The sequence below is a fragment of the Nymphaea colorata genome, chromosome 7 (genome assembly GCF_008831285.2).
Source record: "Nymphaea colorata isolate Beijing-Zhang1983 chromosome 7, ASM883128v2, whole genome shotgun sequence".
In the NCBI taxonomy this organism is placed as follows: domain Eukaryota; kingdom Viridiplantae; phylum Streptophyta; class Magnoliopsida; order Nymphaeales; family Nymphaeaceae; genus Nymphaea; species Nymphaea colorata.
The window spans coordinates 17,329,807-17,341,570 of record NC_045144.1 but is presented as its reverse complement, the minus strand read 5'-3'; the positions used below and the strand labels follow the sequence as shown (position 1 = coordinate 17,341,570).

At 39.2% G+C, this 11,764-nt stretch overlaps 1 protein-coding gene across 2 annotated transcripts; it reads right to left on the bottom strand.

Moving 5' to 3' along the window:
• Nucleotides 1-2,646: 2,646 nt before the first annotated feature.
• Nucleotides 2,647-11,565, bottom strand: LOC116258144 (OVARIAN TUMOR DOMAIN-containing deubiquitinating enzyme 12). Of its 2 annotated transcripts, none has more exons than XM_031635285.2 (10): nt 11,102-11,565; nt 8,827-9,045; nt 7,008-7,081; nt 6,463-6,517; nt 6,278-6,352; nt 4,556-4,629; nt 4,381-4,429; nt 4,123-4,207; nt 3,050-3,106; nt 2,647-2,977 (listed from the first exon to the last, which is right to left on the bottom strand). In XM_031635285.2, the coding sequence occupies exons 2-10, from the start codon at nt 8,989-8,991 to the stop codon at nt 2,931-2,933; spliced, it is 681 nt and encodes a 226-aa protein (XP_031491145.1). In that variant the 5' UTR covers nt 8,992-9,045; nt 11,102-11,565; the 3' UTR covers nt 2,647-2,930. The 2 variants fall into 2 exon arrangements, with proteins under 2 accessions (XP_031491145.1, XP_031491144.1); XM_031635284.2 differs by having other exon boundaries at nt 8,827-9,026; nt 11,102-11,564.
• Nucleotides 11,566-11,764: the final 199 nt, after the last annotated feature.

The following is an 11,764-nucleotide window of genomic DNA, read 5'->3' as shown; positions in this document are numbered from 1 at the left end:
CTCATAGACTTCTGTTTCTCTACAAATTTAATCCCTCTAGCTAGCAATTTCCTGCTCCAAGAATTATCAAGTTTTAGCATAGTTGGTACAAATCTAGTGAATTACTAAGACAGATAATCGACCTACAAGATTTTCAGGGCAGAGGCAGGTGCATTTATTTGTATACTCCATCAAGAGCAGGACACGTGTAGTGTAGAAGGATTGGCTTATAAGCAGAAGCACATGCACCTTCTTCACATTATTGACCCAAGCGTGGGCGGGTCGCCGGATCTCCCCACAAGTCATGAGATCTGCCTCTACCCTCTACCTGATTCTGTTGGAGTCAGCTCGGTCGGTGGATACAGAAACGGGGACTACACGGTCAGGATCGACTAGGAACCATGTCCAGTGGGTGGCAGCCAACTTGGTCCATGCACATGATTCATTACCCAACTCGGTCATAGTCTACAACAAGCTGAGTCGTGGTAGTCGAGTCTCAAACCAACATCTTTACAAACTGTGTCGAGTATGCCGCAGCCAACTCGGCCTGTGGTGCGGAATTCGGGGCTCAACTTGGTCATGATCAACAATGAACCGAATGGTGTTGGGCGAGTCCTCATGAACCAACTTTGTTCTGGTTCAGATGGCCGTATTAGGGACATGTTACAAAAGTAGAATCGGAAGTACGTTTGCGAACCAGACAGGCCTGGTTCAGTAGAGGCTAACATGGTTTGTGGGCCACGAACAACGGAGGGTCATTATGGTTTCATGGCTCACCATCACGCATAGTCTATGTGCATAATTTTAGAGTCGCGGCCACTTTAATTAAATGCATTGCATGAGGGGACGGGAGGGCCAGACATACACACGTTCTGCTGTTCTTCCTTTCGAAAAGTAACCATCCAAGAGCTGTCCCAAACTTGGAGAATGCCAGCTATCCTTATCCAAGGTACAGAAGATTATTAACATATAATTAAATTACCAAGGAGACCGAACTATTTGGTCTCTACATTGACATGTGACGTTTGCTAAATATAGGAAAGAAGAGAGACACGAGGGAAAGTGAGTCGGCGCCATATAGCATCGCCATCTTCTGTGGTTGAGATGTCAGACGATCAGATTATTTTTAGAGCCAGGATGAGGTCATTAAGGTTGGTCAGGCCATTCATGGATTCAGTAATATTATAATGTAATGAAGCACTATCCTCTATATGAAAGAAAAGGGGAAAGTGCAACATTAAAAGTAATTGTTTGGAGCAGGACATCTATCACAGCCCCACAGCTGCTTCTTAGCTGTAAGGGGCAATAAAGAATAAGAACACAAGCTATTGCCTACTGGGGATATGCAGTTCTGCGTCGTCTTCCGGAAAAGAAGAAGGACAGGATGGGTCCCTCAACACATTTCGAGTGTCACCTTGTGATCCTGCAGTGAATCAGCAAGGACTGAACCATAACCTGCAATTTTTCTTGCAGTCATTTGGCAGAACATGTCCATGGAAATCGAAATGGGTTCTGGTAATTTTTTTTATTACCTGGAGCCTTGATCTCTGAAAAAGTCCTGCACCAATCTCCACCAAAGTTAAAAGCGGGACGCAAGTCTCTCTGTGCAACTTATGGAAGTGTTGTAGAATATTTCAACGTAGCTTTGTATAGAAAGTAAGTTGCCAATGCCAACTTCACAAGGAGTTTTATATACCTAGACGTTGCCTACCCATGTGGTCCGAGTTACCTTTAGCAACGAACGAACAAAAAGAGAAGGAAAAAAACCATGTTGACATCTTTCCTTTTCGTATTAACAACCAAAGAATGTGCCAAACCTTTTGAATGCTAAGTCGCTTCCTTTGTCCACCAAGGAAAGTTCAACCCGCAGGTTTGACCTTGCAAACAAGACGCGCACTATGAGTGCTGAGCCCTAGGCTTTCATATGCTCGAAGGTTTTAAGACACTTCACCTACCAAGGTGTACAACCCAAAGCTTATACCGTTTGCTTCATAAAATTAGTCAGACAAAGTAAGAGATTTCTCCACGAACTTTAAGAAGAAACTTCCTATTCAGCGCCAAAGAGATTATTGTGCCAGATATTCATTCATGAGCTGTTCATTCGAGAACACAGAAGAATCTTTGTGTAGCAGTACAACAAATGCCTTTTCGTACATATTCAGATTTTGTGTGATTTTCTTCCCATATGAAAACATGACCTGTTCACATTTCTAAACAATGGTTAAACTGACCGACGAAGAATCCAGGTTAGAAGGGTCACCTTGAAACCTTCAACTCTTGCAAATTCAGCCTTAGCACATTCAGCAGCGCGATATAAGGAGTTGGGGAGTTCCAAAATATTCGCTTAAGGCTTGGTATAAAGCGCTCATTATGAAGGATTCCTGCGATACTTGTACTGGCAGGTATAGACAGTGAACCGGAATCTCCAACACCAGCAAAATAAGTGATATAAAAATACGCGACATGTTTCAGTCTCAGTCCTTCACTTCATCGTTCATTGACCATACGTAGTGGTATCTATTGATTAGAGTAGCGAGGCTTATTGAAAAGAATGACCATTATTAACTCTATTGGCCATTAAGACGCTTGTGAGCTATATAATAAGCGTAATTGTTATCGTAGTTGCAAAATACACATAGGAAAAGCAAAGACGTGTTCCTCATCCAGTTAAGGAACTAAAAAATCATCCATTTTATGCAACTGAACTAATTCAAGTAACAAACTGGTTTGAGTACAATTAATTAATATAACACCCACAAGCCTGGGCCTTAGTACTGACAATGAAGATACATGTTAAAAGGCAAAGAACAGAAAAGAAAGAAGGAGGGGGGGGGGGGGATTTAAAAAAAGAAATAAAATGATAAGGGCAAAAAAACCACCTCTGCTTAATATCATGTCTATGTACAGTAAACTCTCAAGACATACAAATCTGTAGTCCAAAGCAGAAGAGGCTAGAATAACCAATGTTTCCTTCTTGGCTTGGGCCGTGCCATAGCATCTGAAAAGAACACACACATCTCAGAAAAGTTCTATTATGAAATGAAAAAAAAAGCATGAAGTATAGTCTAACCTCGTATGTCATACAAAGAATTGTAATGTACTTCAGACCAAAAGCTTAACCACAGCTCTGCAACAAAACACTCAATGAATCGTGTATTTTCAGAGTCACAAACTCAAAAACAATGAGTGTTCTATCAAATGCAAATATTTGTTTTATGACATTTACAAATACTTGTTTCACAGAAGATGACAATGTCGACCCAGTACGTGGTAACAAGAGAATGAGCTAAAACCTTATTTATGAAGATTGACGGGATAAATGATGCAAAGTTATAGTAATGGCTATAATGTAACATTTAGACACCCATGCTGTCCCACATATGCAGCCATATCAACGTAAAATGAATTATGAAGAAAATCAACTATCTCAGACCCTAGCAAGGCATTGATTTTATATTTCTGTAGGGTAGGATCTCAACAGGTGAGACGCAGCTGGAATAGCCAGACAGGTCACTGAACTTTAACCAGCAATGAAAAATTCAAGCTGGAGGACAAGCTCTGACTGGAACCAAAGGAATAGTCAAAATGTAATTTGCCTACATCATTAAACTTACAGCCAGTTGGTGAAGGTACAGAAGAGGACATGGCACATGTTACAAACATCCAGTTGAAATTAACTACAGAAAATTTACAAAAATGCCTTAAATTTTTGTTGTTGGACTTGAAAAAAAGAAAACAAGCATAATGGCCTTCGCATGTCCCAGTTCTCTTAGAACCATACCCTAAAAACATGCCTTAAATTTTTGTTGTTGGACTTGAAAAAAAAAGAAAACAAGCATAATGGCCTTCGCATGTCCCAGTTCTCTTAGAACCATACCCTCTTCGCATGTCCCAGTTCTCTTAGAACCATACCCTAAAACATACCATCCTTGCTGCTCAACTGCAGATGTTGGCAGCCACCATCCTGCCTGCCTGTCATTTTTTTCAGAACAAAAAAGATACTAACACTAGAAACTCTTCTCATGAAGATTTACATTATTTATTCTTATTCTGAATGAAGTAAGCAGATTTTATTATCTTGTTCAAGTGATGCAATACAAATGCCGTAAGATAGATGCAGTATAAATGCAGCTTATGTCTTACCACGTTCAGGCACCTGCTGTTGTGGACCAATTTCTATAAAACATGTATCTCTGAAAGACGTCAGCAAACAGATTTTTGCTCTAAACTGCAAAAGAAACAGCATGATTAAGACATTTCATCATGATTGTGGTTCAAATGATGATCAAATAGTCATTATCCATGACAGGCCTGTTTCTTAGTAAAGCGTTCATTATTAAGCTATGAAAAAAATCAACTGACATTGATGCAAGCATAAAATGTAGATATGACCATACAAACCTTATCAGCTGCAGCCTGGAGAGTTACATGATCACCCCATTCACCAGATCTGCATGATTATTATTCACCCAAAACAAGTATCAATAAAACAACTGAAACAAATAAGTTTTGTGATTTATAATAAATTTTAAACCAGAGAAATGAAGAACTAATCAGCACTATCAAAGAAACATACTTGGCCATTTTTTTGTAATAGCTTTTATACTTCATAGGAACATAACCTTCATATAATGCGCGGAACTCCTTGAGCTGGAAGATGGAGGTATCAAAGACAATAAACAAGGAGACGAGTAATGAAGTGATTGAATGAACCAAAAGCACTTGCAGATACACAGACACCACATTAAACAGCATCAATAATAACATCCACTTTCTGTTAGTCTTTATGAGAAATTGAGAATAAATAATATTTTTCTATGTGTATATACACTAAGTCAAGAACCATATGCATATTTACACCAAGTGTGTTTACAATTTACATGTATACTATTATGTAACGATACTATATTAATATAGTATGCATATGGGCGAATATGCATGCTTCTGCATTTTTGATTTTCTGTATTTTATATGTTTCTTTTCTGGTTAAAGGCAGACCTTGTCCATGAGGTTGACAAGTCACTGGCTAACTCCAAACGGCTACTCTCCCACTCCTTTTTGTAGATAAAGGGGCAACTCCATTTGTTATAGTCTATGCGTTTGCTAAGAATCTGTCTCCAATGCTATTGATCTTTTCAATACGTTTGTGCCTTCGTGCAAGAGTTTGTGATTGTTAGTGCCTTTGTGCACACACTTATCTGTGTTATATATAGCAGTAAGTGTATGATAATCAAGTTGATTTTTGACTTGACTCTTGGAAAGGTTAAAGGTACTTTTACATTTTCATCCCATGTGTAAAATTGTAAAAGATGGGTAAAATGTTATTGACAGGTGAACACATTGACAAGCTTCTAGAATGGAAGTGCCATTTCTGGGCTTTTCTCATTCTGGTTCTATATGTTTCACTTGATTCTTACCTCTAAATGCTTCATGTTGTTCACATCTAACATAAGCATGGAGCCATGTCAGATAAAAGATGATGACCTTGCAGTTAACAAATTTAGTCCCACATTAAACACCAACTGACCGTGTTATTCATGTGAATTTGCATTTTAACAAATTACTACCAGTGGCATGTTCCCATGAATCCCATATTAAATGGCAACCCCACTGTGTTATTCATAAATTGATACCAATGCCATGCTGAACATCAATTCCACGGAATTAAAGAAAATAACCATGACAAACGTCCTAACAGAAGGGGCAATTGCATGTAATGTCAATAAAGGACTTGCTAACAAGGGTAAAAAAAAAAAATGTCTCCATTAGCACACGTCCCATAACCGTAGTGTATTTCATGGTAATGTATCAGTGATAGATGTGAAAAGAAAATGATTGAGATGATTTCACACAATAAAGAAAAGCATGTGTATCTACACTTGGGCTAGCAACAAAATAAGTCACCATCCCTTCTCTGAATCCTTAACCCACATATTCATGCTTCACTTAATACCCAGCATTTAGCAATCGGAGAGGCCAAACTTGGTGCAGAAAGAGAGGAACATAGAAGAAGAGAGTGGCCTACCAAATATGAAAGTTGTTCAATAGCTAATATCTGGTTGATTTGCTGTTAGTCACACAAAGAGAGAGAGAGAGAGAGAGAGAGAGAGAGAGAGAGAGAGAGGTGAGAGAGAGGGTGGGTGTGCGTAGGGCGGGATGGGATATTGAGAAGGAAGTCATGCCTGCTTTACTCAGCTAAATAAGGCATTCCTCAGCTAAATATGAGAAAGGCACCCGTCAAATCAGAGTATAATTTTCTCTTAAATATTTCAAAATGAAGAGGACCCTAATCACAAACCTGTTTTACTATCTCCTTCCGGACGTATTTGTGATGCTCAGGTGATCTAAACATTTGGTCTGATAGAGCTCGAAACTGGGAAAAAAAAAAGGGAACATGGGCATAACTAAATGGAACAAGTTCCATAGCTTATTATTCAAACAAGGCTCTAACTAGAGGAAAGTTTCTGAAACACGTAAACTAACCTGACAATTCCCATCGCCAGAAACCTTGACCTCGCAAAGACCATAAACATTCAATCTGGCAAGGAAAAACGAGTTACACTTGCAAGAGAAAACATTTAACAAAAGAAAAGAAGCCTTCGCAATTTCCACAACAGAAAAACTCAACTGAAAAAAGTACAGCATATCAGCCACATCTTGCAACATCAGAAGATTACAAAAGATCAAAGTCAAGCACCTGTCCTATTGGAGCAGACAGCAACTTTATTTTATATTTTCTCTTTTGCAACTGTTAAGTGGTTATAGAAACTGATTTATTCCCACGCTCTGCCCAAATGGGAAAGACTATCAATAGAATCTATAGCACCACAAATATAACAACCTCAACCACAAAATACAATTTAAGTTATGTTCCACAGCACGTATATTGAGGAAGAGAATATCGCATTCTACAGGAGCAAATTAATGTTCGTCTGATAGAGATCTCAGTGATTTGATGCCTCATCATGGTATATCTGTTGAACTTTATTTCCAAGATTTACATATAATGAAAAATGGGAGTAGCATACCTCTCAAGTAGTCTGTGGTGATCCAAGGTTGCGTCGCTGTAGCTAGGGATACATGAGTTGATCCGTGGAACGTGCTAAAAAATATCAATCTTAATGATTATGATGCTTCATTCACTAAAATAAAAAAAACTGCTACAAATTGACAAGGATGAAAGACACCTTAGCACATACATCCTATTTGTGTAGACAAGGGGAGTGAAAAGAGGAATCGGTTCCTTAGTCATTAAACAAATTACAAACAACAAAAAGCCTTTTTCTTCCTTTCCTTTTTTGGGGTTAACGTCCAAGAGGATGTGGGTGTGTCAAAGACTGAAAGTTTTAGAAGACAATCTTAAGCATAACCCAAAATGTATGTGGGAAAGAGAAAACGATAACTCATGCCAACTAAGTGCGCTGACAATAAACATCATGTACGTGTATGACCACATAGCAAATCTTTCCGCAGCACCATCCATCAATTTAATGTCTGGTGGGATCGAAATGCCACTTGCTTCCAGCAAAAAAAGGGAGAGCCTAATAAAAGTAGAGATATTAGTCAAATAAACCACAGGCTTGAATGGCTAGTCTTTTTCTACTTCAGGATAACATGTCTGAGGTTTCAGATTGCATCGTCAGACTGCATATTTGTACCCCTATCTCACAACGAATGAAAACAGTAGTATATACTCTTGCCTTGTCTTGGACCTCATCTCTGTTGACAATGCCTCTTATGACCTCCCAGCTTCCCGGAGCAGGGGCATCAACATCAGCAATGCCAATGAGACTTTCATTATAAGGCAGAACTAGATCATGGGGGATGCAGAATCCACCTCAGCCAGAAATCAAAATTTTTCAAGTTGGACACACAATCTGAGATGTCAGTTGGACAATTGGATTGAGGAGGATGAGCAGGGGAAGGAAAAAAGCAAAAAAGAATAAAAAGTAAAGGAGGAGGAGGAGGAGGAGGAGTTGGTAATGGTGGTTCCACTGCCCAGTCTGTGAGGCAAAGGAGGGCAAATGGAATTAGGGTCCAAGGGAGCTGAAGTTGGGATTCTTCAGCATTGAGCTGTTGTGTGTCCAAACATAAGACGTTGCCACCACGGATAACCACCACCAAAAATATCATTTACTCTCTTCTCAAAGCATGCAAACGCACCGTAGTTATTTTTAAACTGTGCAACTGCTTAACGCCAGACAAGATGACAAGTGGAAAAGCCATAATGATCTTATTCTTAAGGGTTTTCATTAACAAGATGGCTAGCACTGGTAAAAGGAAACTGAAGCCAGAGCCTAGTATTGAGCATGTGTATAGGTGGCAGCACATGACATGGAAAACATATCCATGCATGCAAGAGCACATAAATATGCATGTGTATGTGCAAAGGAAACGATATTGTGTGAAAAACGAAATGTAATTAGACTATTCAAAGTGAATTTCAGCTATATGTGATGACGACAGCCAAAGATAATGTATCAGCTTGAGGATATTTTTTCTGCAGTCCTAAAGAATGCCATCTAGCTACAAAGATTCTTCACGATTAACATATTGTGCGATCTGTTCGCCTAATTGCTTACAATCTCATCATGCAACTTTCATGACATTTAAATTGACAACTGGAGCAGACAGAGCATTGCAACTATGAAGGTCATCTTAAAGTGAGGTCCAAATGGTAGTACAAAATATTTGAAAGTACTAAAACTGTTCCTTGCCTTTAACAAGAAATACTTGGTTATAGAAGTTACGACACATCAAATTTTGCATTCAATTCATCGCAGGGTAACACTTCCGCAACATAGCGAAAAGAAAAAAATAAGTAGAAGGCATGTAAACATATCGTACAGGAACAGATTGCAGATGTGAAAGTCTCCTAGCAACTGCACCATCTAATTGTGCATATTCTTCTGAAAGCACAGTTGCAATCATTTGGTCATCCTCTGTTTCTTGTTTACTGCTCTGAGAGAAAGAACTAGAAGAACCATCTACACTTTGCACTCCTCGTGTCATGTTCTATTCTGACAAAACGATGCTTCTAGTGCAGCCTGAAAGCAAGAAATGCACCTAGAACATAAGACACTATAAGAAATCCAAAATCTGACTTACTTTTGAAATACCACGACCATCAAATAAGATAAGACAAATTAGTCTTTCTAAATCCATACAAACACTGAGCTGGAACATGAAACTTGTAGACTTGCACAGGACACAGATGATGCTCTGTAAAATGCACAAAAGTAGCCGTGTATAACTGCACTAGAAAAGCATGATCTTCAATATCAATGTAGATGCATATACAATGACTATTTGGCCCAGAATAACTAGTTACAATTTCTCATCTGGAAAATATCCTTATCAAGCAATTTACAAAGAATTAGAATAAAATAACATGTGAAACATCTTCCAAAAGTGAAGTGAAATGAATGTATAACAGGTAAAGAGAATAACATAAACCACCCAAAAAGGGTGTCCTTTCAGGAAATCATCGAGAAAAGGTGGAGATCACTAGAAATATGACAACAGTTGTAAGTTGCAAACGTGGTAAGTGTAGGACACATCTAAGCACAGAGTGTGGTCCAGCAAGTCACATATAAGAAAAAATATGACACAAAACTGGAAGCTGAGAATGAAAGTATGAAAATTTCAGAAATTTATACAGACAAGAAACATACACACATATACGGTCTGTAGGCAAATTGTTGTTACAAAAATACTGAGAAAATAAAAAAGTATTAAATGAGTTATAAGTACCATTTTCAGAAAGAAAAAAAAAACTGATTTTAAGCATTGCATTGTTATGTGGTATTTCTAATACTTTGTTTGTGTTTCTCGTGGTTATTAGTTATTACCATGTGAATTAGCTGCATTAAAATTGCCTTGCATGTAAAGACAGCATCCTTCCTAAACCCCTCCTAAATCTAAGCTAGTGGCAGTAATCTGAAATTAGTTCTCAAAATCCCTTACAAGTCGGTTGAGTCAGTTAGCAACCTACCTGTGTTTCAAACCATTCATCGACTAGTTGGTCATGGTAGTCAATTAGTCAGCTTACTCGTTTGTCAACAACCATGAGCTATGAATATATGTGTGCATTCTTTGAGTAGATATTATACGTCTTCTTACTTATTTCCCGACAACATGAGACGCTAGAACAAAGGACGATATACATTAAAGTAACTATGGCAGTAGGAGGAATTGTTTTCTGTCCACTTGCTAGGCTAAATTCAGTATATACGCTAACAAATGAGCTAGAGAAAAGAGGAAACAAAAAATGCATCCACCGTCATGCAGTTAGTCACACCATGGGCAAATATAAAGACCTGCAATCGGCATAAAGGAAGATGGACTGTTCCACGAGGCCGACACAGACTAAAGCAAAAATCTACGCAGGAAGACTTCAAACCCATCAAATAGACTAGTGTCATTTTAGACATAAGCATGGAGAAAAAGAGAAATAAAGCCAAGGCCAAGCTGCACGTGGCCAACCTCGACGACGGCCGCAGATCACAAAACGCGGCAACATGATTCAAGACATAAATGATAAAACCATACAGCTTTCTAACATTCTATCCGGACAACTGATCTTCCACAAATGTCTAAACGCGTCTGCAATTCTGGGCAGCACTAATCAATACATGAAGGAAAAATTAAAACATCGCAAATGATGAAAGATGGCCTTGTTCCATCGTCGGTAAATTCCTACACGACGAAGAGCCCAAGAGGGAACATCTTGGTTAATCGAACCAACTATCTTGATGTTCACAGATCAACCGGACATGTTGGTTAATTAAATCCGCCAATTCGCCAACAATTGCATCAAGCCGCAAACATGCATTCAAATGGTTCCTCATTACGATTGAATTAGATTGCTTCAGTGAATCCCCACCAAAAGAAGACGCCGGTGCCCAGGAAACGCGAGGAAGAGAACAATTATGAGAAGAAAGAAACCAAACGAAAAGAAAGGAAAGTGAGAACAAGATGGGGGAAAAAAGAGAAAAGTCAACCAGCAAGACGGAGCCAATAGGAAAACGAAACCAAGTGATCGGGCACGAAAAAAATATCGAAATTCTTGCAAGAAAAGGCAAAGGAATTAAGGAATTGATGGGTTCGAAGACATGCTTACAGGAAGCGCTTCAACTCAACTCCAAATCAGAGACCGCCGGATTCAGGGATGAGGAGGGGGTGCGGAATTCTGGGGAGCGGCCAAAAGACGGATTCATGTAAAGAGGGAGGAGGTGGGCCGTTGGGATGAGGAAGGGGTGTAAAGGAGAAAAAATATCTCGCAACGAGGGGGACGGCACCAATTCAATTAATGAGGGGGAGTTGCTTATCGGAGCCGCCAATTCAATTCATTTCCTCCACCGACGAGTTCCCCCTCTTGGAAACCTCACGATGGGGAGCGGATCAGGAAGAAAAAGAGCGGCAGAAAATCTAGGGACGCCGCGTACAACGGAATCATCATCTACACCAATCACGTGAAAGCTTTTGATGAGTCGTGGGGGGCGGACAAGTCCCCTGGACATGGGTTTCCATTTTGTAGCCATATCGGCTTCTACCCGACATTCTTCTCGATGGTGAAGAAGAAAAAATTATCGATGAATGAGAGGTTGATATGATACGGCTCAAATCTGCCCCATATCGACCAAAATTCAGACAGGTTTATGACAAACAGTTAAAGTGTAAATCGAGTAAATATTAGTTATATTAGCTGTTGGGCAGAGTCAGGATTAGCGTTGTTGGCCCCCATTTTTTTCTCTTTTTTTTCCCTTCTCTACAGTTGATTTTG

Bases quoted from the DNA above. Each gene is read 5' to 3' on its own strand.
- LOC116258144 (XM_031635285.2), bottom strand. From the start codon at position 8,991: ATGACACGAGGAGTGCAAAGTGTAGATGGTTCTTCTAGTTCTTTCTCT. The intron at 6,518-7,007 runs GTATGCTACTCC...TTTCCTTGCCAG, and splicing joins CACCACAGACTACTTGAGAG to ATTGAATGTTTATGGTCTTT. The intron at 4,208-4,380 runs GTTTGTATGGTC...TTTCTTTTGCAG, and splicing joins TCCAGGCTGCAGCTGATAAG to TTTAGAGCAAAAATCTGTTT.